Source organism: Arachis stenosperma, chromosome 2 (genome assembly GCF_014773155.1).
Source record: "Arachis stenosperma cultivar V10309 chromosome 2, arast.V10309.gnm1.PFL2, whole genome shotgun sequence".
Taxonomy (NCBI): Eukaryota; Viridiplantae; Streptophyta; class Magnoliopsida; order Fabales; family Fabaceae; genus Arachis; species Arachis stenosperma.
In genome coordinates this window covers 115,179,621-115,201,272 of record NC_080378.1, presented here as the reverse complement: position 1 = coordinate 115,201,272, position 21,652 = coordinate 115,179,621, and the positions used below count along the sequence as shown (strand labels likewise).

General features: G+C 36.7%; 2 protein-coding genes across 4 annotated transcripts; one reads left to right on the top strand and one right to left on the bottom strand.

Moving 5' to 3' along the window:
• Window positions 1-4,115: 4,115 nt before the first annotated feature.
• Window positions 4,116-7,560, top strand: LOC130960737 (uncharacterized). Of its 3 annotated transcripts, XR_009079229.1 has the most exons (5): window positions 4,116-4,557; window positions 4,630-4,720; window positions 4,803-4,864; window positions 4,944-5,091; window positions 6,754-7,560. XR_009079229.1 is itself a non-coding variant. In XM_057886191.1 (4 exons), exons 1-4 carry the CDS (start codon window positions 4,347-4,349, stop codon window positions 6,795-6,797), a joined length of 408 nt encoding a protein of 135 aa, XP_057742174.1. In that variant the 5' UTR covers window positions 4,116-4,346; the 3' UTR covers window positions 6,798-7,560. The 3 variants fall into 3 exon arrangements, 2 of the variants coding, with proteins under 2 accessions (XP_057742174.1, XP_057742173.1); XM_057886191.1 differs by lacking the exon at window positions 4,944-5,091; XM_057886190.1 differs by having other exon boundaries at window positions 4,944-7,560.
• Window positions 7,561-17,213: 9,653 nt separating this feature from the next.
• On the bottom strand, window positions 17,214-18,677 carry LOC130963515 (uncharacterized). Its single transcript, XM_057889621.1, has one exon. The coding sequence runs from the start codon at window positions 18,675-18,677 to the stop codon at window positions 17,214-17,216; it is 1,464 nt and encodes a 487-aa protein (XP_057745604.1).
• Between the last annotated feature and the right edge of the window lie 2,975 nt (window positions 18,678-21,652).

Here is a 21,652-nt window from a genome sequence, read left to right as displayed (position 1 = left end):
CTTCCTATGAAATCCATAGAAGGAGACGGCGCACCATGGTGGAGGAGATGGAGTGATTGAACTCCAAAACCTTAATCAGAATTTTTTGATTCCAATGGAGGAGAAATAAATTTGAAGATTTCTACAAGTTATTGAACAATATCAAAGTAAGAATACAGTATACTTGATTTATTTTTTATTGTTTAAACTAGTGCGATAGTGTTTTCTTATTCCATATTTTGCTTTTTAGGGAGAAAATTTAGTTGAAGGTATTATGATAGACTTGTCTAAAATTGGAGTCACCGTGATAATTAGCTTTATGATATAGCATAACCTTGTCTAATATTTAGTGATTTGATTTGGATAATGGTCATAGGACCATAATTTCAATAATTGTGAATGAATATCACAACATCTGTGGTATTGAAGCCAAACTCCAATGTTGATCTTTTGTATTGTATATTGACACTGCTGCTCCTCTCGTGACTTTCTTTCTTATAGGGAGTATCTCAACTTGATACCACACAGTAAATAAAGAAAACTCTGATATCATATAGGTATTAGGCCAGAGAGAGAGAAAGAGAGAGAATAGGAAAAGAGTAAAGTTTTGAAAGTATGTTAGAAATGAATTAGTAACAAACTGAATTGAAGTAATTATATGTGTATCTCATATTATATAGTTATAGAGAATGTTGACTAGTACAGTAACAAATAATTTTTTTAAATAATATTTTTATTTTTGTAAAAAAAAATTATCAAACCTTTTAATAGGCTTCAAGCCAGGCTAAATAACAGGCCAGGATTAGTACTTTAAAAAAAGCCTATAGCAGACTGCAGGTCAGACTTAGGCCAATTGATTACGTGACAGGCTAGTCCTGTTGGCCTGGCCTGACCTGTTTCCACTCCTAAACCATGCATTCACACTGTTCCTAAATTTAAGAATATTTTCAGACATTAATAAACAATGTGTACATTATTGTGTACCTTACTTGGCAACAAATTAAATAATTAAAAGGCCTTATATATACATATATATATATATATATATATATATATATATATATATATATATATATATAGTAAAATTTTATCAATAATACAACTTTATGTTCCATCGAATACATGATACAGATTGCACAAATATATGTAATCTAATTACAGTTACATTATAAAGCTCTGATATAGAGAGAAAGCTCTGATATCATATAGGTATCAGGCCAGAGAGAGAGAGAAAGAGAGAGAATAGAAAAAGAGTAAAGTTCTGAAAGTATGTTAGAAATGAATTAATAACAAACTGAATTGGAGTAATTATATGTGTATCTCATATTATATAGTTATCTCATATTATATAGTTATAGGGAATGCTGACTAGTACAGTAACAAATAATTTTTTTAAATAATATTTTTATTTTTGTAAAAAAAAAATATCAAGCCTTTTAAGAAGTTTCAAACCAGGCCAGGCTGAATAATAGGCCAGGATTAGTACTTTAAAAAAAGCTTATAGCAGGCTACAGGCCAGACTCAGACTAATTGATTACGTGACAGTGATTGAACTCCAAAACCCTAATAAAAATTTTTCGATTCCAATGGAGGAGAAATAAACTTGAAGATTTCTACAAGTTATTGAACAATATCAAAGTAAGAATACAGTATACTTGATTTATTTTTTATTGTTTAAACTAGTGCGATAGTGTTTTCTTATTCCATATTTTGCTTTTTAGGGAGAAAATTTAGTTGAAGGTATTATGATAGGCTTGTCTTAAATTGGAGTTACCGTGATAATTAGCTTTATGATATAGCGTAACCTTGTCTAACATTTAGTGATTTGATTTAGATAATGGTCATAGGACTGCAATTTCAATAATTGTGAATGAATATCACAACATCTGTGGTATTGAAGCCAAACTCCAATGTTGATCTTTTGTATTGTATATTGACACTGCTACTCCTCTCGTGACTTTCTTTCTTATAGGGAGTATCTCAACTTGATACCATATAGTAAAGAGAGAAAACTCTGATACCATATAGGTATTAGGCCAGAGAGAAAGAAAGAAAGAGAATAGAAAAAGAGTAAAGTTTTGAAAGTATGTTAGAAATGAATTAATAACAAACTGAATTGAAGTAATTATATGTGTATCTCATATTATATAGTTATAGAGAATGTTGACTAGTAACAAATAAATTTTTTTAAATAATATTTTTATTTTTGTAAAAAAAAATTATCAGGCCTTTTAATAGGCTTCAGACCAAGCCAGGTTGAATAACAAGTCAGGATTAATACTTTAAAAAAAGTCTATAGCAGGCTGCAGGCCAGGCTCAGACCAATTGATTACGTGACAGGCTAGTCCTGTTGGCCTGGCCTGGCCTGTTTCCACTCCTAAACCATGTATTTACACTGTTCCTAAATTTAAGAACATTTTCAGACATTAATAAACAATGTGTACATTATTGTGTACCTTACTTAGCAACAAATTAAATAATTAAAAGGCCTTATATATATATATATATATATATATATATATATATATATATATATATATAGTAAAATTTTATCAATAATGCAGCTTTATGTTCCATCATATACATGATATAGATTGCACAAATATATGTAATCTAATTACAGTTACATTACAAAGCTCCGATATAGAGAGAAAGCTCTGATATCATATAGGTATCAGGCCAGAGAGAGAGAGAGAGAGAATAGAAAAAGAGTAAAGTTCTGAAAGTATGTTAGAAATGAATTAATAACAAACTGAATTGGAGTAATTATATGTGTATCTCATATTATATAGTTATAGGAAATACTAACTAGTACAGTAACAAATAATTTTTTTAAATAATATTTTTATTTTTGTAAAAAAAAAATTATCAAACCTTTTAACAAGCTTCAAGCCAGGCCAGGCTGAATAACAGGTCAGGGTTAGTACTTTAAAAAAAACTTATAGCAGGTTGCAGGCCAGACTCAGGCCAATTGATTACGTGACAGGCTAGTCCTATATGTAATCTAATTATATTACAGTTACATTACAAATCTCTGGTATAGAGAGAAAGCTCTGATACCATATAGTATCAGGCAAGAGAGAGAAAGAGAGAGAATAAGAAAAGAGTAAACTTGAAGTAAGTCCACGTTCCCTAGTATTAAGGCAAGTACCTAATTAGGTGCCCTTAATATAGACACCAACTAAGACCTTATATTGACGAGCATTGCCTAATTGTACAATACACTTGATCATCACTATTATGTACATTTAAAATTTGAAAGACTACGTGGACCATACACTTTAATAAAGATAACAACGAAACAAAAATGGCCATACATAATCTTAATTTGAATCGAGCATCACGTATATTAATTCATAATTTCATGGTCAACACTAATGAACAGTACAACGTAGTACACCAATCATTTTGTTACGTGTCGATACCCCTTTTATGTATGGATATTGAATTCTTGGTATACTATAATTTTTTCTTTTTCTTTTTCAGGTGTGTGTCTTTCTTATCTGTTTCCAAACCAACAATATTATCAATCATGTATGCATTTGTTTTTGGAAGATAAATAAATAAACGAATCCAAATTAATATATTTCAAATGAAAGAAACCTACTAAATATACATACTTTGTTGAATTGTTGTATTTATATATTAGATATATTTTAAATATTGTAAGACCCTAGTTTTTAAAGGTTATTGAATAAATTATTTATGATTTATTATATTTATTTAAAAATATATTTTTTAGGAATTTTTATATGTAAGTTGAGTGAATTCTTATTTATTATTTAGAGTTCTTATAATTGAAAAATAGTAAATATTTTATATGCCTTAATTTTAAATATTTAGATTTTTAACCTTATTTTATAAATAAAAGAGAATTAATCTAATTATCATCAAATCTTCAATTGAATTAGCATTTATTCGAAAATAAAATTCAAGTTGATAATAAAACAGTATTTCAAAGCTGATTATTATATATTTAATTTGATTTTGGATTATTACTCTATACTTTTATTTTTATTAAAAACTACCATCTTATCTTAATTCCTAAAATCCCCAATTTCATTACACAACACAAATCCTAATTACCTTCATTAACTTAAACCCTAACCCATTCACCTCACCCACCCACACCCTCAGCACACACACAAACTAAACACACGCACCCACACTCACTGAAGAAAGAAAGAAAGAAAGAAAGAAAGAAAGGGAAAAGGATCGCGGAGAAGGGAAGAGGGAAGGATGAGCTCGCCGGCCAGTCGCGCCAGCTCCTCGCCGCCGTGCTGCATCGCTGTCCAAGGGAGGAGGAAGGCCGCTGCTACTGTCCGTAAAAGCCATCGCCATCGCGGGTCAGATCTGAGGTGAGATAGATGACCACGATGGAGGAAGGAACCGTGCCGCCCATTCGCTTCCGGCGTTGTCACAAGAAGGAGAGAGCTGCGTCGGGGGAGGAGAGCCGTCGCGGAGCTGCCTCTGCCACCGCGCCCAACCGCGGCCGCGAGCCTTGTTGTCGCTGCTGGAGGTGCGCCGCCAAGCTCCTACCACCGAAGAATATTGCTGCGTCGCCGGGATCCACTACCGGTAAGGGTCTTGTTATTAGATTTTGCCCTTTTTGAATTCTGGGAACATTATAGTCACTGCATGTTGCTACAGCCGCTGTCAGGGTTCCGTGGAAGGAGGATGACCTGGGTGTCGCCGCGCCTTGCCTCTGCCGCCGGAGAGCGCCGCTGAATCCTTTGGCTTGGTAAGCATTTTTGGTTCGAGAAGCCTCTTTGTCGCTGTTCTGTTAACTCATGCTGAGATGTTGCGACGTTGTCCATCATAAGGTTGAGTATCGGTGCTTGCATGTCATCTTCAGAGTTTTCAGCTACTTCGTTTTGCTATTTCAGTAAGTAATTAAGTTTTGGAAACCCTTGCGTTAGTTTTCTGTTGTGTTTGGTTATAGACTTTGAGGTTTGGTAACGTAGGTTTGAGTTCTGAATATTGCATGTTGCATAAATATTGCTGTGGTTGCTGCAAGAATGATTGAGATGAGATTTGCGGCTTCTGTTGATCGCGGGCCGAGAGAAAGGACTTTTCTGTGATGCGTTGTGTTATGGGACTCAACTTATCGACGTAGGCGCGCTTTTATAAAACTTGTTTTACTTTCCAGAGTTGTTATGAGTCGATATTAATGCGTAAAGTGTATTTTTGTGATTTCGCGAGTCTTATGAATTGAGTTGAGTTGTGTTGAAAGAGAGATTGTTTGTTTGATTGATTGGCCGATCGATTGAGAAGGTTAAATATTCTAATTTGTCGGCTGGCGATGTCGAAGTGGTTTTTCTTGAATTACTAGAAGAGATTTAATATTGGTAATAAGTATAATTTTGGAAGTGTTTTGATTTTAGAAAAGATTTAATATTAAGATTTGATTTGATATTGAACCCGATTTGATATCGGAATTTGATTTAAAAATAATTTGGAAATGACTTGATATTTGGTAACGGTTTGTTCATTGAGAATAATTTGCTATTTTGGTAATGATTCAAAAGGGGTTGAGGAATTGATTGGTTTGATTTTGGAAAGGATTTGATGTTGTAAATAAACTAGTTGAGAATGGGCTGAAAAATGTGGTTTTGATGGGACGCGCAAGGGTGGTGTAGTCCGAATTCTAGAGGAGATGCTGCCCAAAATTTTTATAAAAATTGGAGACTTTGTTTAAAAAATGGTTATTTAGAAAGACTTAGATTTTCAAGGATTCTATGATTTGATTTTTGGGATGACTGTATGTGGCCGGAATGGTCGAGATGTATATGTGGCCGAAAAGGTCGAGATGGCAAGGTCTGGGTGTGATCCCGCTTGCGTATTAATTTGAAAATGTGTTTGGGTGGCAAGTTGAGGATGGCAGTTCTCTCTCTTGTCATGATGTGGATGCGGGGAAGGTGGAAAGACACTCTCCTTCGTATTGTATCCCCCACGTTCTTCTCTGGTTGCAAGGTGGAAAGGCACACTCCTTCGATGTGGAAATGCACTCTCCTTCGTGAAACCTCCAGGAGAAGGTGGAAAGGCACACTCCTTCGACGTGGAAAGGAACTCTCATTTGTTTATGATCCTTCTGGAGATGCGTATCCTAGAGACTAATATCTGGGTTAGCTACCAGATGTGTCGGGTTCTGGCAAAGTAGCCGACACGTGAGCTCACGGCCAGTAGGATAGACATTTATCATATGCATTTGTATGTTTTGTTTGGGTTTGAATTTGTTTTGGTTTGCCTAATTGCTAAACTGTTATTAACTGCTATATGATCTATTTGCGGTAACTGTTATCTATACTTGTGTTTTTCCTTATTTGTTTTGCCTGTGTTTGTTTCTGATGTGGTACTCTTGAGATCAAGTATTGATGATGAGATGATAATTGTGTTGATTGATTATGTGATGGCTAAAGGCCGTAATCGGTTTCTGATTTGATTGGTTTCTAATTGAGAGATTAGTAAGGTATGAAAAATCAAGCTGGTTCAGCATAGACTTAATAAACCTATGCCTGGAACAGGTTGGTTATTCATACCGCCTAGAAAACTGATTAATATTTCCTTATAAGAAAAGAACGGTTTTGGATTTCTGAAAAGTTAAATTTTGTTTCCTTGAAGAGGTTTTGAGTGATTAGCCGTTGGTTATTAAAAGATTCATAAGACAACGTTAATCACTGAATTTGAAAATAGTTTTCTCACTAAATATCTTCTTATAACAAATTCTGAAAATCTGTGGTGAGACCATGTGGTTAGGTTCTCACCTCCCTACAGACTTTTCTTTTCAGGAAACGGACGAAGAATCTTATGAAGAGTAGTTGAGTTTAGCCTATGCGATAGAAGATGTTTTAGTTTAGTTATTAGTATTCTCCCCTCGCCATTAATGTTATAACCTTTGCAAGAGGGATAGGAGTTTTGATATGTGAAGTTTATATATTGGTATAATGTATATATATATTATTTGTAAGTATTGTAAATTGTATTGAAAAGTATGGATGTATGTTTTGAAAATTCGGTTTAAGATTTAAACAGGCTCATATTTTAGTATTAAATATTTTAAGAGTCGTAATATCCGAGCAATCAGAATGGCGCAGCCGAAAGCGTAACATTTTGATAGTTAGGGTGTTACATTATGGTATCAGAACAGTCTTTCCTGTTGAGCCTGAGAAATGTATTGACTATGCTTCATTGCATACTCTAAGTGTCTGTCATGTTATAGGTCTTATTTTGGTAACGAGAGTTAGAGCTTTATGCACATGACGGTCTATTGATTAATCCCGTTAGTCTTGCATTGCATAATTTCTGGTATTAAGTTTGGCCGGCTTAACACTAGTGAATTATGTATATGGAAGCACTAATGGGTTATCATAGATGATATACGAGTAATAGGTAACGCATATCGTGGTTTTGGGAGCATTAGAAATTAACTTTGAAGTTAATTTTGTTTCGGTGTATAATCCTTTATTCGTGCTTAGTTTTATCTCTTTCTCTATCAATTGCATTGGAATTCTTTATTTATTATTTCCTTCATGAAATGTGATTGATTCAATTGCCAACTTTATCTTACCATTCATACATTGTCTTGCTTAGTTCTGTATTCGGTTGTTACCTAAAACTTTTGGGATATTTACCCTTATCAATGTTAATAGCCATCTTTATAAATTTTATACTCATTGACTTGAATCTGGAATTTGTTCTGGTGCCATAAATGATTTACAGATCTCTAGAAACATTAACCATTGATTTTACTTACTCTCATTTATGAGCTCTGTGTTCCTTTTTAACTGTTATTAACGAATGCGCTATGAATCGTGCCACGTTATGTGACGTATCATTAGTCTTTCTTTTCTTCATCTTGAAATCACTTGCTTCACTACTTTTTCAAAAGCAATCTGAATTTTCTTACGCATAACCTAGTTGAGAGTGTTCTTAGTTTCCCCTTTTGATTCTTACAATGTGGTCATTGATTTCGCATTCCTCTACATGAACTAAGAAACCCTTGAAGTGAGTTGAACCTGCACCACTGCGATGCACAACAATTTGTTTAATCCTTTCAAAATTTGTCTTAGACTTTTCTAAAGAAGTTTTGATTTGATTTGCTTTCTACTTGATCGTGTTCCTTACCGTTTGCTTGAATCTTTTGGAATATCCCTCTTAAGAAACACATGCACAATCCTTTAATCTTAAGTGGCTTGTACCTTAAGGGTTACTATTCGTAGTTACCTAATTATACGGTTTGATTCTTCTGCTCCATGTTTTGTACCTTATTTGCATCTTGCTCTGTTGTGACGTTTTGTGACTTACAATATTCTTTTTGAACTTCTTCTTAGGATCTTTTAAAGAAATTTTATTTTTATCGTTCTCTACCCGATTATGCCACAACTAATCTTTGAAAGTCTCGAAAAGATTGCTTTTACTTTTGCATTTACTTATAGGAATTTTGAAACAAAAAAAAAACTTTTATGTGGTTTGAATACAACTTAAAATTTTTCCAATCACACTACAGTTTTCTATGTATATTCTTATTTGATTATGTACTTGATTATCTCCCAAGGTTCTTAAAGAAAGATTTTGCAATTATCCTAGTTAATTTTCGTTTTACAAGCTTTTTATATTTTATTTTAACTTAAATTTGTCTTGGCATAATGCAACTTCTTTTGGAAAAAGTTTGTCTGATATCATTCTTTGAGAAGGTGAAATGATTTTCTTAGTTTTGTCCATTGTTAAAGGATGCCCTATTCAAGTGTGTACCATATCATCCTTTTAAAATCTTGTGAACATTGTCTTGATTTCAGTTATCTTCTCTTTGCAAACTTTGTATGTCCTTTATTCATCTTAAACTCGTTTTGGCTTAATATGTTAACTCTTCTTATGATTCCTTTCGAAGTTCCTTGATTCAGATTTTCTCGAAAAGATGTGAATTGACATTCTTTCTGGAACATTTCATTGTTATTGCGAATCTCTATTTAATTATAGCTCTACTCATCCTCTCGACTTCATGCGAATGTTGTCCTTGTCGTTTGATTTGCTCTTCCGTGTTGTATCCCTCTAAATAAACTTGAGTTCGTTCGGTGTCATGTGCAACTCCTAGACATGGGTAATAGTATGTTAGTTCGCTAATACACAGCTTGTCGACGCAGGAGGTGAATTTGGCGAGTTTGAAAATGTCGCAGGTTATGATGCTTGAATTTGGCGAAGGAATACGACCGAGAAGATGTCTTAGTAGCTTAATGCGATGACTCACGATAAGTAGTTAAGTGATCGAGTAACGTGAGATAGCGGTATTGCACTGATGTATTTGAGCGCGTGTCAGATTGCTTAGTTTTTGAAATAATAAAATCGATTGTTTAGATTACCGCTTGACGATGAATGAGTCTAAAACCTTGATTGAGTTTGTTGAAAGTCAAAGTTAATAGTCAAGTGTGGATAAAGATAAGAGTTCGAAAGGAATGGAAGTTGAAGCTCTGAAATTGGTATGAGGCTTATGCGCAGACATTGTCCTATTTGCTTACGTCAGCCTGTTTTCAAACTTTTGCCACCTAGATACCCCTTTGTTTTTGCAAACACCTAAGTAAAACACTTGCACCTTCTTGTGCTTCAAGTTTTGGTAAAATAGTAGCCCCGTGTGATATCTTTGTTTTGAACCATCTTGTAACCTTTGCTTTAGACCACACTTTTTCTTTACATCCAAGTTTTTAGAGATTTTCGATATTTGGAAAATTATATACATATATATGCTAAGAACCTTGTTTTCTAAGGTATACGAAAGTAAAGTATTCAAAACTATTTTAGTACTTTTTGTATCAAGTTAATTTTCGAGGATGAAAATTTTTTATAAGGGGGATAGGATGTAAGACCCCTAATTTTTAAAGGTTATTGAATAAATTATTTATAATCTATTATATTTATTTAAGAATATATTTTTAGAGATTTTTATATGTAAGTTCAGTGAATTCTTATTTATTATTTAGAGTTCTTATAATTGAAAAATAGTGAATATTTTATATGTCTTAATTTTAAATATTTAAATTTTAACCTTATTTTATAAATAAAGGAGAATTAATCTAATTATCATCAAATCTTCAATTGAATTAGCATTTATTCGAAAATAAAATTCAAGTTGATAATAAAACAGTATTTCAAAGCTGATTATTATATATTTAATTTGAATTTGGATTATTACTCTATACTTTTATTTTTATTAAAAACTACCATCTTATCTTAATTCCTAAACTCCCCAATTTCATTACACAACACAAATCCTAATTTACCTTCATTAACTTAAACCCTAACCCATTCACCTCGCCCACCCTAACCCATTCAGCATAGACTTAATGAACCTATGTCTGGAACAGGTTGGTTATTCATACCGCCTAGAAAACTGATTAGGATTTTCTTATAAGAAAAGAAAGGTTTTGGATTTCTGAAAAGTTAAATTTTGTTTCCTTGAAGAGGTTTTGAGTGATTAGCCATTGGTTATTAAAAGATTCATAAGACAACGTTAATCATTGAATTTGAAAATAGTTTTCTTACTAAATATCTTCTTATAACAAATTCTGAAAATCTGTGGTGAGACCATGTGGTTAGGTTCTCATCCCCTTACAGACTTTTCTTTTCAGAAAACGGACGAAGAAGCTTATGAAGAGTAGTTGAGTTTAGCCTATGCGATAGAAGATATTTTAGTTTAGTTATCAGTATTCTCCCCTCGCCATTAATGTTATAACCTTTGCAAGAGGGATAGGAGTTTTGATATGTGAAGTTTATATATATATATATATATATATATATATATATATATATATATATATATATATATATATATATATATATATATTATTTGTAAGTATTGTAAATTGTATTGAAAAGTATGGATGTATGTTTTGAAAATTCGGTTTAAGATTTAAACAGGCTCATATTTTAGTATTAAATATTTTAAGAGTCGTAATACTCGAGCAATTAGAATGGCGCAGTCGGAAGCGTGACATTTTGATAGTTAGGGTGTTACAAATATGATATCTATTGATACTTATTTAATATGTATTTCTGTGATGTTTAACTGTATCTTAATAAAAAATAAAAAATATATTCTAAATATATTTAGATATATTTAAATATAATTATATATCAACATATCAAATTTTATTCTTATCATATATTCTTAAAATAAATTTAGAATTAGTATATATTTTTATTTATTAAAATAAAAAATATTTTAAATATTTTATATAATTAGAATAAATTATTAAAAAAATTAATTTATATTTTAATATCAATAAAATTATAAAATATTCTTACAATTTATCTAAAAAATATTTTATATTTTATGTATATGTGTATCCCTGTATCTTGTTAAATTTTAAAATTCGTGTGTCGATGTATCCTGTGTCGTGTCCCATATTTGTGTCTAAATTTTAAAATTCGTGTGTCGATGTATCCTGTGTCGTGTCCCATATTTGTGTCTGTATTCGTGCATCATAGGAAAAAACAAAAGATTTAAACATTGGGGTGAACTAATTAAGATTGATGCTATATATACAAATATTTTTGTAATCAAATTCAATTAAGTTGGTACAACCGTACAAGTTCAGTGAAAAAAATATTGACATATGTTAGACATATGTATTATTTCTCCTCTTTTGGGTTTTCTACAGTGCACAAATTTTTATTGGAGAAGATAATAACTTATTAATATAGCACACAAAATTTTATATTTAACACAAACTTATCGATATAGCGCACAAATTTTTATACATAGCTAAATTTTCGTTGCGAATGTATTTTGTTAGTTAGGTAAGTTAATATTTTGAGTATGAAGTTTTTCAAAAATTTATATGCTGTATATCAAAATTTATGTATTATACACCAAGATTTTTGTATTGTACACCAAAATTTATGTATTATTGTACATATTTCATTGTTATAGTATACAAATTTTTGCATATAATATACAAATTTTACTACGAATGTATTTTATATGTTGGGTGAGTCAATGTTTTAAATATATAGCTCTTCACAGAATTATGTGCTGTACATCAAAATTTCTGTGCTATGTACTAGAATTTTTGTGTGCTGTACACTAAAATTTATTTGTGATACATCCAAAATTTTATACTATCTAATTTAAGAAGATGAAAACGACGAAGACGATAATAATGATAATAAAAGAATGAAAAAGAAGACAACAGTGACGATGATGATGGTGTTAGGGCAACGACAACGATAATGACGTTAAAAGAAGAAGTGTGTAAAAAAATTAAAAAAGAAGAAGAAAAAAAAGTAAAAGAAGCATGAGAAAAAGAAAAGGTGTCTGTGTGTATATGAAAAAATACACAAATTTAGTTAAAAATTTGATTAAAAAAATATTTAAATGTCTAGTATTCTTTTGTATTTAATTATATTGGATTAAATTATATTTCAAGTTGTTTAATTTTAGTTTAGGTAATTTAGTTTAATAAAATTAGAATTTTTTTTCTAAAAAGATAAAAGTATCGGACTAATACATTTTTTTGTTGAGAGCTACTGAGATAAAGATGTCTAAAATGTCTTTTTTATAGATGTTTTTAATAATTAAAATTTAACATATATAATTGATTAAACCGTATTATTTTTGTCAAAATTAGGTCAGATAAAATAATTTGATCGAAAAAAATGGTAAATTAAACCTTAAACTGGTCTAAATTAATGTTACTTTTTAAAAAAATGACTACAATATCTCTATTATATAAAATAATTAAAATGCTCCTATCATATATATTAATTTTAAAAATCTTAAATTCTAGCACTTTTCTTTTCTGTCGTCGTATAATTGGGATTTAAAATTTTTAAAATTAATATATATATATATATATAATAGGAATATTTTAGTTATTTTTTATAATAAAAATATTATAGTAATTTTTTATAAAAAAAATTAATTTAGACCAATTTAAATTTTAATTTATTAATTTTTCAGCTAAATTGATCTTTTTGGTCTAATTTTAATAAAAATAACACAGTTTAATCGGTTATATATGTTCAATTTTATTTATTAAAAATTATTTTAAAAAAAAATATTTTTAACAACTTTAATTTATTTAAGTGACTTCCTTTCTATTTAATAAAATTATTTGACTAATGAGATACGATTAACCGAATAAAAAAATACTGTTTACACATTAAAATTAATTATTAAAATTAATTATTATATATTTATATATATTATTTAATTTTATTTTTAATATATATTTTATATTTTAATATATATTTTACATTGATAATTAATTTTAATTAATATATACCTAACCTAATTAATCAAACAAATAGCTTGAAAGCGCTACTGCCTACTAGTTAAGTATAAAAAATTTGTATTGAAAAGTTAAAAATTTCAAATTTTTAAAGTTGTTCGGTAGTCGGTTTCCGGACAGGTAGGATTCGCGGGTGAAGGAGTGAGGAGACCCTGACCTTGATCACGCTGGTCGCGGGCCTCCCGAGCAGTCGAGCACTTGTACTGGTGAATGGTCGAGGGGGGGGTGTCACCTGCAAAGACACTCCGACGCCTAAGTCAGATAATGTGCAGGCGGGAAAAGTTATGTGGAAGGGTGACGTACCTCGGGGGAAGAGCCAATCTTCCCCTTATATACATGTCAGTAGTGGGCCCCTTGTGAGGACAGGCCCATGTTCCCAAGGACATTGTCCTGTAGCCGCGTGTGGGTCGTACTGGACACGTGTCCGGGTCGTTTGAAGGGCGAGGAGTCGGGTCGGGTGGAGCTCGGGCCAGGGTCGACCCGTCGGGTCTTTGGGCCGGGCCGTAACAGTGCCCCCACGCGCCAATGGTAGCCGTGGAAGCTATCAATGGCGTGTTGTCTTGTCTCTTACTTGGGGTCGTCTGGTCGGCCATTCGTGATAAGGACGTGCCCTCTGCGTGCGTGTCCTTTGGTTGCGCCAGCAACCGTTTCGTCGCATCGTTCCCCGTGCCGAGCATTAAACGCTCATAATGGGGTGAAAAACCCTTGCTGAAAAGACCATTTTGCCCCCAGTCGTTTCGCGCTTCCTGGGGTAGTTTTTAAACGGGGCAGTTTGAGCATTTTTCTCTTTCTTTTGTGCCTTCCTCTTCTCTGCCCTCTTCTTGCTCCCAAATCTCAACACTTCTTTGCAGTGCTGCTGTGTGCTTTTCCCTTCGCATCTTTCTTTAACAACTACTCCGTCATTCTTCCATTAATTCAGGTAACTTTCGAATCCCACTCTCTTTTATGCATTATTTTTGCGCGTTTGCTGTTTGGCTTTTTGATGTTACTGTGTAGTCTTTTAGTTGCGAGTAGATGTGTTAGGGGGGAAAGTACCATTCCAGGGTAGGTTTTTTCTTGTTCTTTTCGCCATTTAGTCTTGATTGGCCTTAGTCGGGGAGTCGTGGGGGGTAGTGTCTGTATTCGGCCTGAGCAACCGATCTCTTAGACTGACTGGATGGTCTCCCCATGTAGGTATGGCTCGCACGGTTTCCCGGGCATCCGTTAACCTCGCGGCGTACGATCCCTATGCTTGGGTCGTTTCTGACGTGAAGGATTCGCCTAATCAAATGGGCGAGGAGGAGCTCACCGAGTTCCGACAAGCCGGGTACTTGTGTGGTGGGACTGACAAGGAGGCCAATTACGACGTTTTCGTCCCGGCTCCTCACGAGCGATTGTACGAAATCAACTTCCAACCCCGCCAGGTCGCCGACTGGATTTGGTTCTACAAAGCCATGTTCACTCAAGTCGGAGTTCGTATTCCGTTTTCAGCCTTTCAAATGGCGCTTTTAAATCGAATTTCCGTGTCACCGTCGCAGTTGCATCCGAACAGTTGGGTCTCGATCCGCTGTTTCGAGATGGTCTGTGAATATCTCGAACTGCCGGTGTCCGTGGATGTTTTCCTCTTCTTCTTCACCCTCACAAACCCTTCCAAGGAGGGGAAACACAAAAAATGGTTCATGTCCTTCCGGTCTGTCCAGGGTCGGAAGATTTTCGGTTTGTTTGAAGATTCTTACCATGGGTTTAAGGACAAATATTTTAAGGTCCGCCCTGTCAAAGGTCGTCATCCCTTTTGGTTGTCTTTGGAGGGGGTACGGCTCATCCCGACTTATTGGAGTTTCGGGGCAGGGTCCAATACTTTTATTAAGGTAACCTATAGAGGCATGTCGGCGGTGGATAGGCAGATTGCCGAGGTGTTGATGGCAGTTTTTGGGAAGAACCAAGTAAATCCCCACCTCCTCATGGGTGACCGGGAGTCCGGTCGTAATTATATTTGTGAGAAGCTTTTTACTTTACCCTTTACCTTTTTTCCTTTTATTGATATTATGTGGTGATTAACCGACCTTCTTTGCTTTCCTGCAGTGGATATGTCTGCGTCGGTGACGGGTCTTCCCGACTTGTTTCAAACCTTTCTAGGCGGTGGTGATGACGAGGAGGGTGACGAGCAACCCGCCCCCGAGGGGCCTGATGCTCCTCCGGAGGTCAAGGATGTTCCCGAGCAGAGGGCCACAACCAACGAGATTGGCACCTCGGCTCAAGGTGCCGCGGTCGAAGGTGGCAAGGCAGTCCATGCCTCGCCTTTCCGCGAGGTGATTGGAACTGGGGGTTCCGTGCCTAACCCGGATGTTGAGGCGGAAGAGGTCCCCAACCCGAAGAAAAGAAGGAAGGCCTCCACGGCGTCGTCTAGCCCTGAGGGCGTCCTTACTGTCATGGAAAGGAATTTTGACGCCGGGAACTTCATAGACTCCCAGCTGATCCCCGGTACCGAGGAGTATTTCCACGAGTCATCCCTTGCCGGGCAGGCGAGGTGGATGTATCGCACTCTCCTGCGCGGCGCAGTCATAGCTCGGAAGGCCGAGTTCGAACTGTCCGGGATGGAGTCTCTCCGCAGGAGGTTGGATTCTGCCGGGAAGGCTAATAACGAGCTGAAAAGTGAAGTTGAAACCCTTCGTGAGCAATTGACTCAATCTTCGGAAAAACTGGACGCTGCCGAGAAGAAAGCCACCGCTACCGAGCAGAAAGCTACCGCCGCCAAACAGAAGGCAACAACTGCTGAGAAGAAACAGAAAGAGTCGGACGCGACGGTTGAACGTTTGGTTGAGCGCGAAATGGCTTTGGAGGGTCAGGTCGGCGCGGCGCAAAAGCGTGTGGCTGAAGTTGAGAAAGAGAAGCAGGCCGTGGAGGCCGAACTGGCAACATGGAAGGCGAAGTATAAAGACATCGTCAAACAGGGGAATGGTGCGATTCTGGCGACCGAAGAGGCTCTTAAGGCTCAGGTCAAAGTCATTGCTCCCGAGTTCGACACATCGGCAATCGGCATTCGTAAAGTCATTAAGGATGGCCAAGTTGTCGATGTCCCCAAGAAATGAATCCCTTGTTTTAAAGTTTTTGTTTAGCCGTTTTGTTTTGGCTTGTGAATAATCTTGATTTTAGCCGTTTTGGCTTGTGAACAATTTGATCTTAGCCGTTTTTATTTTGACTTGTGAACAATGACCTTTTTCGGTCGCTTGCTCGTGTTGTCGCGATAAACCTTTTCTTATTCGTCTGATCGCGTTATCGTTTCTAACCGTTTTGGTTCATAGTTGTCGTTTATTCGTCTGATCGTGTTATTGTTCCTATTAACCGTTTTTGGTTTGTAGTCGTTTATACCGGCGGCCCGTGGCCTTTCGTGTAGTTATTTGTTACAACGGTAGTTGATGATCTCCCGGGGTGATCAGTCCCGGGTCGCACGTCGGCGTTAGTCATGACGAGATGGTTTATCTGAAAAGCGGAGATAAAATAGGGTGGAGAATTTGCACAAGTATATCTTATTCGGTAACCACATAAAGGACTTGAAAGCTACTATAAAGTTCAAATGACAAATTAACTACTTAGCTAAATTAGCCGGCATGTCGTTCCGTCCTCTAGGAGTAGAATCTTCTAAGGTTGTCCGCGTTCCATGTCCTCGGGACCTCCTTGCCATCAAGCTTTTCTAACTTAAAGGCTCCTTTTCCCATCACCTTTTTGACTCTGTAGGGGCCTTCCCAGTTTGCCGCTAGCTTGCCCTCTCCGGGGGTCGGCAGGCCGATATCATTCCGCCTTAGGACGAGGTCGTTTGGCTCGAATTCCCTCTTTAGCACTTTGGTGTTGTAGCGCAGAGCCATTCTTTGTTTTAGCGCCGTTTCTGTCAAATGGGCCATTTCCCGGGCTTCATCTATCAGGTCCTTTTCTACGGTTTCCTCTACTCCTTTCAAAAGCAACCGCGGACTCGGTTCACCGATCTCTACGGGTATTACTGCATCCACCCCGTACGTTAGTCGGAAAGGAGTTTCCTTGGTGGAGGATTGCTCGGTTGTTCGGTAAGACCAGAGGACCGATGCTAGCTCGTCGGCCCAAGCACCCTTTTGTTGTCCAACCTCTTTTTAGCCCTGAAAGGATAACCTTGTTGGCGGACTCCACTTGTCCGTTCGTCTGAGGGTGTTCTACCGAAGAGAACCTTTGTTTTATGCCCAGGCCGTTGAGGAATTCCATGAACTTCTTATCAGTAAATTGCGTGCCGTTGTCGGAGATGACGACTTCCGGTATCCCGAATCGCGTTACCACCTGCCTCCACATGAACTTCCTGCAATTAGATGAGGATATGCTGGCTAGCGGTTCGGCTTCTATCCATTTGGTGTAGTAGTCAATTGCGACAATGAGGTATTTGACTTGCCCCGGGCCGACTGGGAAAGGCCCTAAGAGGTCGACTCCCCATTGAGAGAATGGTCGAGAAGTCGTCAGCAAGCTTAACTCGGAGGCCGGCGCCCTGGCAAAGTTGGCGTTCTGTTGGCACTTTACGCATTTTTTGACGAACTCTTTGGAGTCTGCCATCATCGACGGCCAATAGTATCCGGCTCGGATTAGTTTCCTCGCTAGGGCCTTGCCTCCGATGTGGTGCCCGCAGCAGCCCTCATGGACTTCCCTTAGGACGTAGTCCGTCTGATCGGGGTGAAGGCACTTCAGTAGGGGTTGGTTGAGCCCTTTCCTGAACAACTGTCCTTGGATGACGGCGTATTTGGCCGCTTCCCTTCTCAATTTTGCCGCGTCCTTTTCATCACTGGGGAGTTTGCCGTGTTCTAGGAAGTCGGTGATGGGGTCTAGCCATGAAGAACCTAGGCTTGTCACGTGCAGTGTGATTGCTGGTTCTCTCGTCATGCCTTGGATGAGAGACCGGTTCCCTTCTCCCGGCTTTGTGCTAGCTAACTTTGACAGGAGGTCTGCCCGTGTGTTCCTTTCTCTAGGTACGTGGTGGACCGTGACCTCTTCGAACTTTTGGCTCAAGCTTTTAACCTTTTCCAGGTACTTCTGAAGCAAGGGGTCTTTGGCTTGGTAGCTACCGTTTACTTGGGAAGTGACGACTTGGGAGTCACTGCATATTTCCAGTCTTCTCGCGCCGACTTCTGCCGCTATGGTTAAGCCTCCTATAAGGGCTTCATATTCTGCCTGGTTGTTCGAGATGGGAAACTCGAATCTGACCGACTGTTCGTATACAACCCCAATCGGGCTTTTCAGGATGATCCCGGCACCTCCAAAGGTCTGGTTGGAGGCTCCGTCCACATGGAGCTTCCACCGTGTACCCACGTCTTCGCTTGGGTCTCCCGTTACTTCAACTAAAAAATCCGCCATGGCCTGCGCTTTGATGGCTTGCCGGGGCTCGTACCGTATGTCATATTGGGAGAGTTCGATGGACCAAGTCATCATTCTTCCCGCCAGATCGGGTTTTTGGAGAACTTGTCGGATCCCTTGGTCCGTTCTGACGACAACTTGGTGACTTTGGAAGTACTGTTTTAACCTTCTCGAGGAAGTTAGGAGTGCTAAGGCTAGCTTTTCCAACTTGCTATATCTTAATTCTGCCCCTTGCAGGGCCCTGCTTATGAAATAGACTGGCTGTTGAGCTTTCCCGTCCTCCCGTACCAGAACTGCGGCCAGGGCTTCGCTTGTTATAGCGAGGTATAGGTATAGTGGTTCCCCGTCCTTTGGCTTCCCGAGAACGGGAGGTGCCGCCAGGATTTCCTTGAAGTGTTGAAAGGCTTCTTCACATGCGGGTGTCCACTCAAACGCCATCCCTTTCTTCATGAGGTTAAAGAATGGCAGGGCCTTTGTCGCCGAAGCTCCGAGAAATCGGGATAGTGAGGTCAACCGTCCTGCCAACCTCTGGACGTCCTTGATGCAACCCGGGCTCTTCATCTGGAGTATCGCCTGGCATTTCTCCGGGTTAGCTTCTACCCCTCTCTGAGTTATCATAAATCCCAGGAACTTGCCGGCTTCCATGGCGAAGGCGCACTTGAGGGGATTCAGCCTCATACCGTGTTGACGGAGGGACGCAAATACACTTGCCAGGTCGTTCAAGAGGTCATCAGGTCGTGTTGTTTTTGCCAGGATGTCGTCCACGTAAACTTCAACTGTTTTCCCTATGAGGTCGTGGAATATCCTGTTCATCAGCCTTTGATATGTTGCTCCTGCATTTTTCAAGCCGAATGGCATTACCTTATAGCAAAAAGTTCCTCCTGGCGTTATGAACGCCGTCTTGTCTTCGTCGGGACGGTGCATCGGTATCTGATTGTAACCGGAGTAGGCGTCCATGAAACTTAGATACCGGTATCCCGCCGCGGCGTCGACGAGTGCATCTATGTTGGGGAGGGGGAAGCAATCTTTGGGGCATGCTTTGTTAAGGTCAGAGTAGTCCACGCACATTCTCCACTTGCCGTTGTGTTTTCTCACCAATACCACATTCGAGAGCCATGTCGAGTAGTCCACTTCCCGTATGAAGCCTGCTTCTAGGAGGCTGGCCGTTTGCTTGGCTACCTCCTCTGCTCTTTTCGCCGACATCTTTCTCCTTCGTTGAGCCACTGGGCGTGCTTCCGCCTTGACGGCTAGATGATGTGAGATGATTTTTGGATCTATGCCCGGCATGTCGGCTGGTGTCCAGGCGAACAAGTCCCTGTTGGCCCTTATCATTTCAATCAAAGGTTCCTTCAGCTCATGTGGGAGGTAGGATTCGCGGGTGAAGGAGTGAGGAGACCCTGACCTTGATCACGCTGGTCGCGGGCCTCTCGAGCAGTCGAGCACTTGTACTGGTGAATGGTCGAGGGGGGGTGTCACCTGCAAAGACACTCCGACGCCTAAGTCAGATAATGTGCAGGCGGGAAAAGTTATGTGGAAGGGTGACGTACCTCGGGGGAAGAGCCAATCTTCCCCTTATATACATGTCAGTAGTGGGCCCCTTGTGAGGACAGGCCCATGTTCCCAAGGACATTGTCCTGTAGCCGCGTGTGGGTCGTACTGGACACGTGTCCGGGTCGTTTGAAGGGCGAGGAGTCGGGTCGGGTGGAGCTCGGGCCAGGGTCGACCCGTCGGGTCTTTGGGCCGGGCCGTAACAAAAGTATTTACCAAATAAAACATGCATGAAAGTTTACAAAAAATATAAAAAAGTAACGTTAGAAAGATAATAATTTAAAGTTACTTTATTTAACTCAACATTTATAATTTTATGTATATAATATTTAAAATTATATATTTATTCAATTAATATTATATATTTATTTTAGTTAAAATTAATAAATATAAAATAAAATAATTTTAAATTTATTTAAATTGATTTTTATTATTTTTTAAATATTTTTAATATTAAAATAACTAAGCATTTATTAGTAAATTTTTCAACCGTCTAAATTATCTAAATTTAAAAAATCTGATTAAGAACTCAGATGGCACGTCAAGTAGTTGTTTCGATTTTCGATAAATCCAGTTGATCTATTTACTTAGACTTGAAAACTTCCTAACTTTCGATCTTCAGCACCATCGTCATCACATCCTTCTAATAAATAGAGTAAATTACTTTAAAAAATTAAATAAGAATAAAAATTATCAGCTTTGTTTTAAATAAGAAAGAATAACATTTTTGTCCTCCTATTCTTTTTTATGTAAATAGTTGTCTTTATACTAATTTTTTAAAAAAATATAAAACCTAGTGGGATACAATGATTTATGCTTATATATTCTACAGTGTATAAATTAAATCATCATGGTGAGCTTAAATTGTAGGATAAAGGATAATTTTAAATGAAATAGAGTAAAATATTTGAGAATTCTATGATTTATAAAGTTTAGGACTAAAATAAAAGAAAATCTCATAATTTATACAAAATTACAGTAAATCAATATTTTTAAGTCTTAATAAATTAATGAAAAAGAACAATATGTATTATATATGTATTTTATATTTTTTTCTTACATTTGAAGTTATAATTCATGTAATCGATATAATTAAAAAAGAAAAATCAAAATTAGAATGATAAATTTTAATCTTATCTATTCATAGCATGAATTATTAAACTTATAAATATTTAAAATTTAGCATTACAAACATGACAACGTTACATTATTATAATTTACTTTCCTAACTCAAATAAAATTATTCAATTTGATTTATTATGTTTATTAGTTTTTCTTTTAGAAAAAATAACATGACATGATTATTTATAATTTTGATACTATTTCACTTATTTTTCTTTAGAAATATATTTTTTTGGATTCTGTAATATGTCGTAAGTTTATTTAAAAAATAAAATGACTAAATTTTATAAAGTATAAATTTTTTATTTAACAATGACTTTTATAAAAAAAATTATATGAATGAAAAGTTATTATTTATAATTTTAGTAGTGTCACTT

What these genes read in the sequence shown, in the direction of transcription:
- LOC130960737 (XM_057886190.1), top strand. Translation starts at nt 4,347, where the DNA reads ATGACCACGATGGAGGAAGGAACCGTGCCGCCCATTCGCTTCCGGCGT. An exon ending in CCGCTGAATCCTTTGGCTTG is followed by an intron (nt 4,721 to 4,802) that starts GTAAGCATTTTT and finishes GTCCATCATAAG; the next exon opens with GTTGAGTATCGGTGCTTGCA. An exon ending in TACTTCGTTTTGCTATTTCA is followed by an intron (nt 4,865 to 4,943) that starts GTAAGTAATTAA and finishes TTGGTAACGTAG; the next exon opens with GTTTGAGTTCTGAATATTGC.
- LOC130963515 (XM_057889621.1), bottom strand. Translation starts at nt 18,677, where the DNA reads ATGACTTGGTCCATCGAACTCTCCCAATATGACATACGGTACGAGCCC.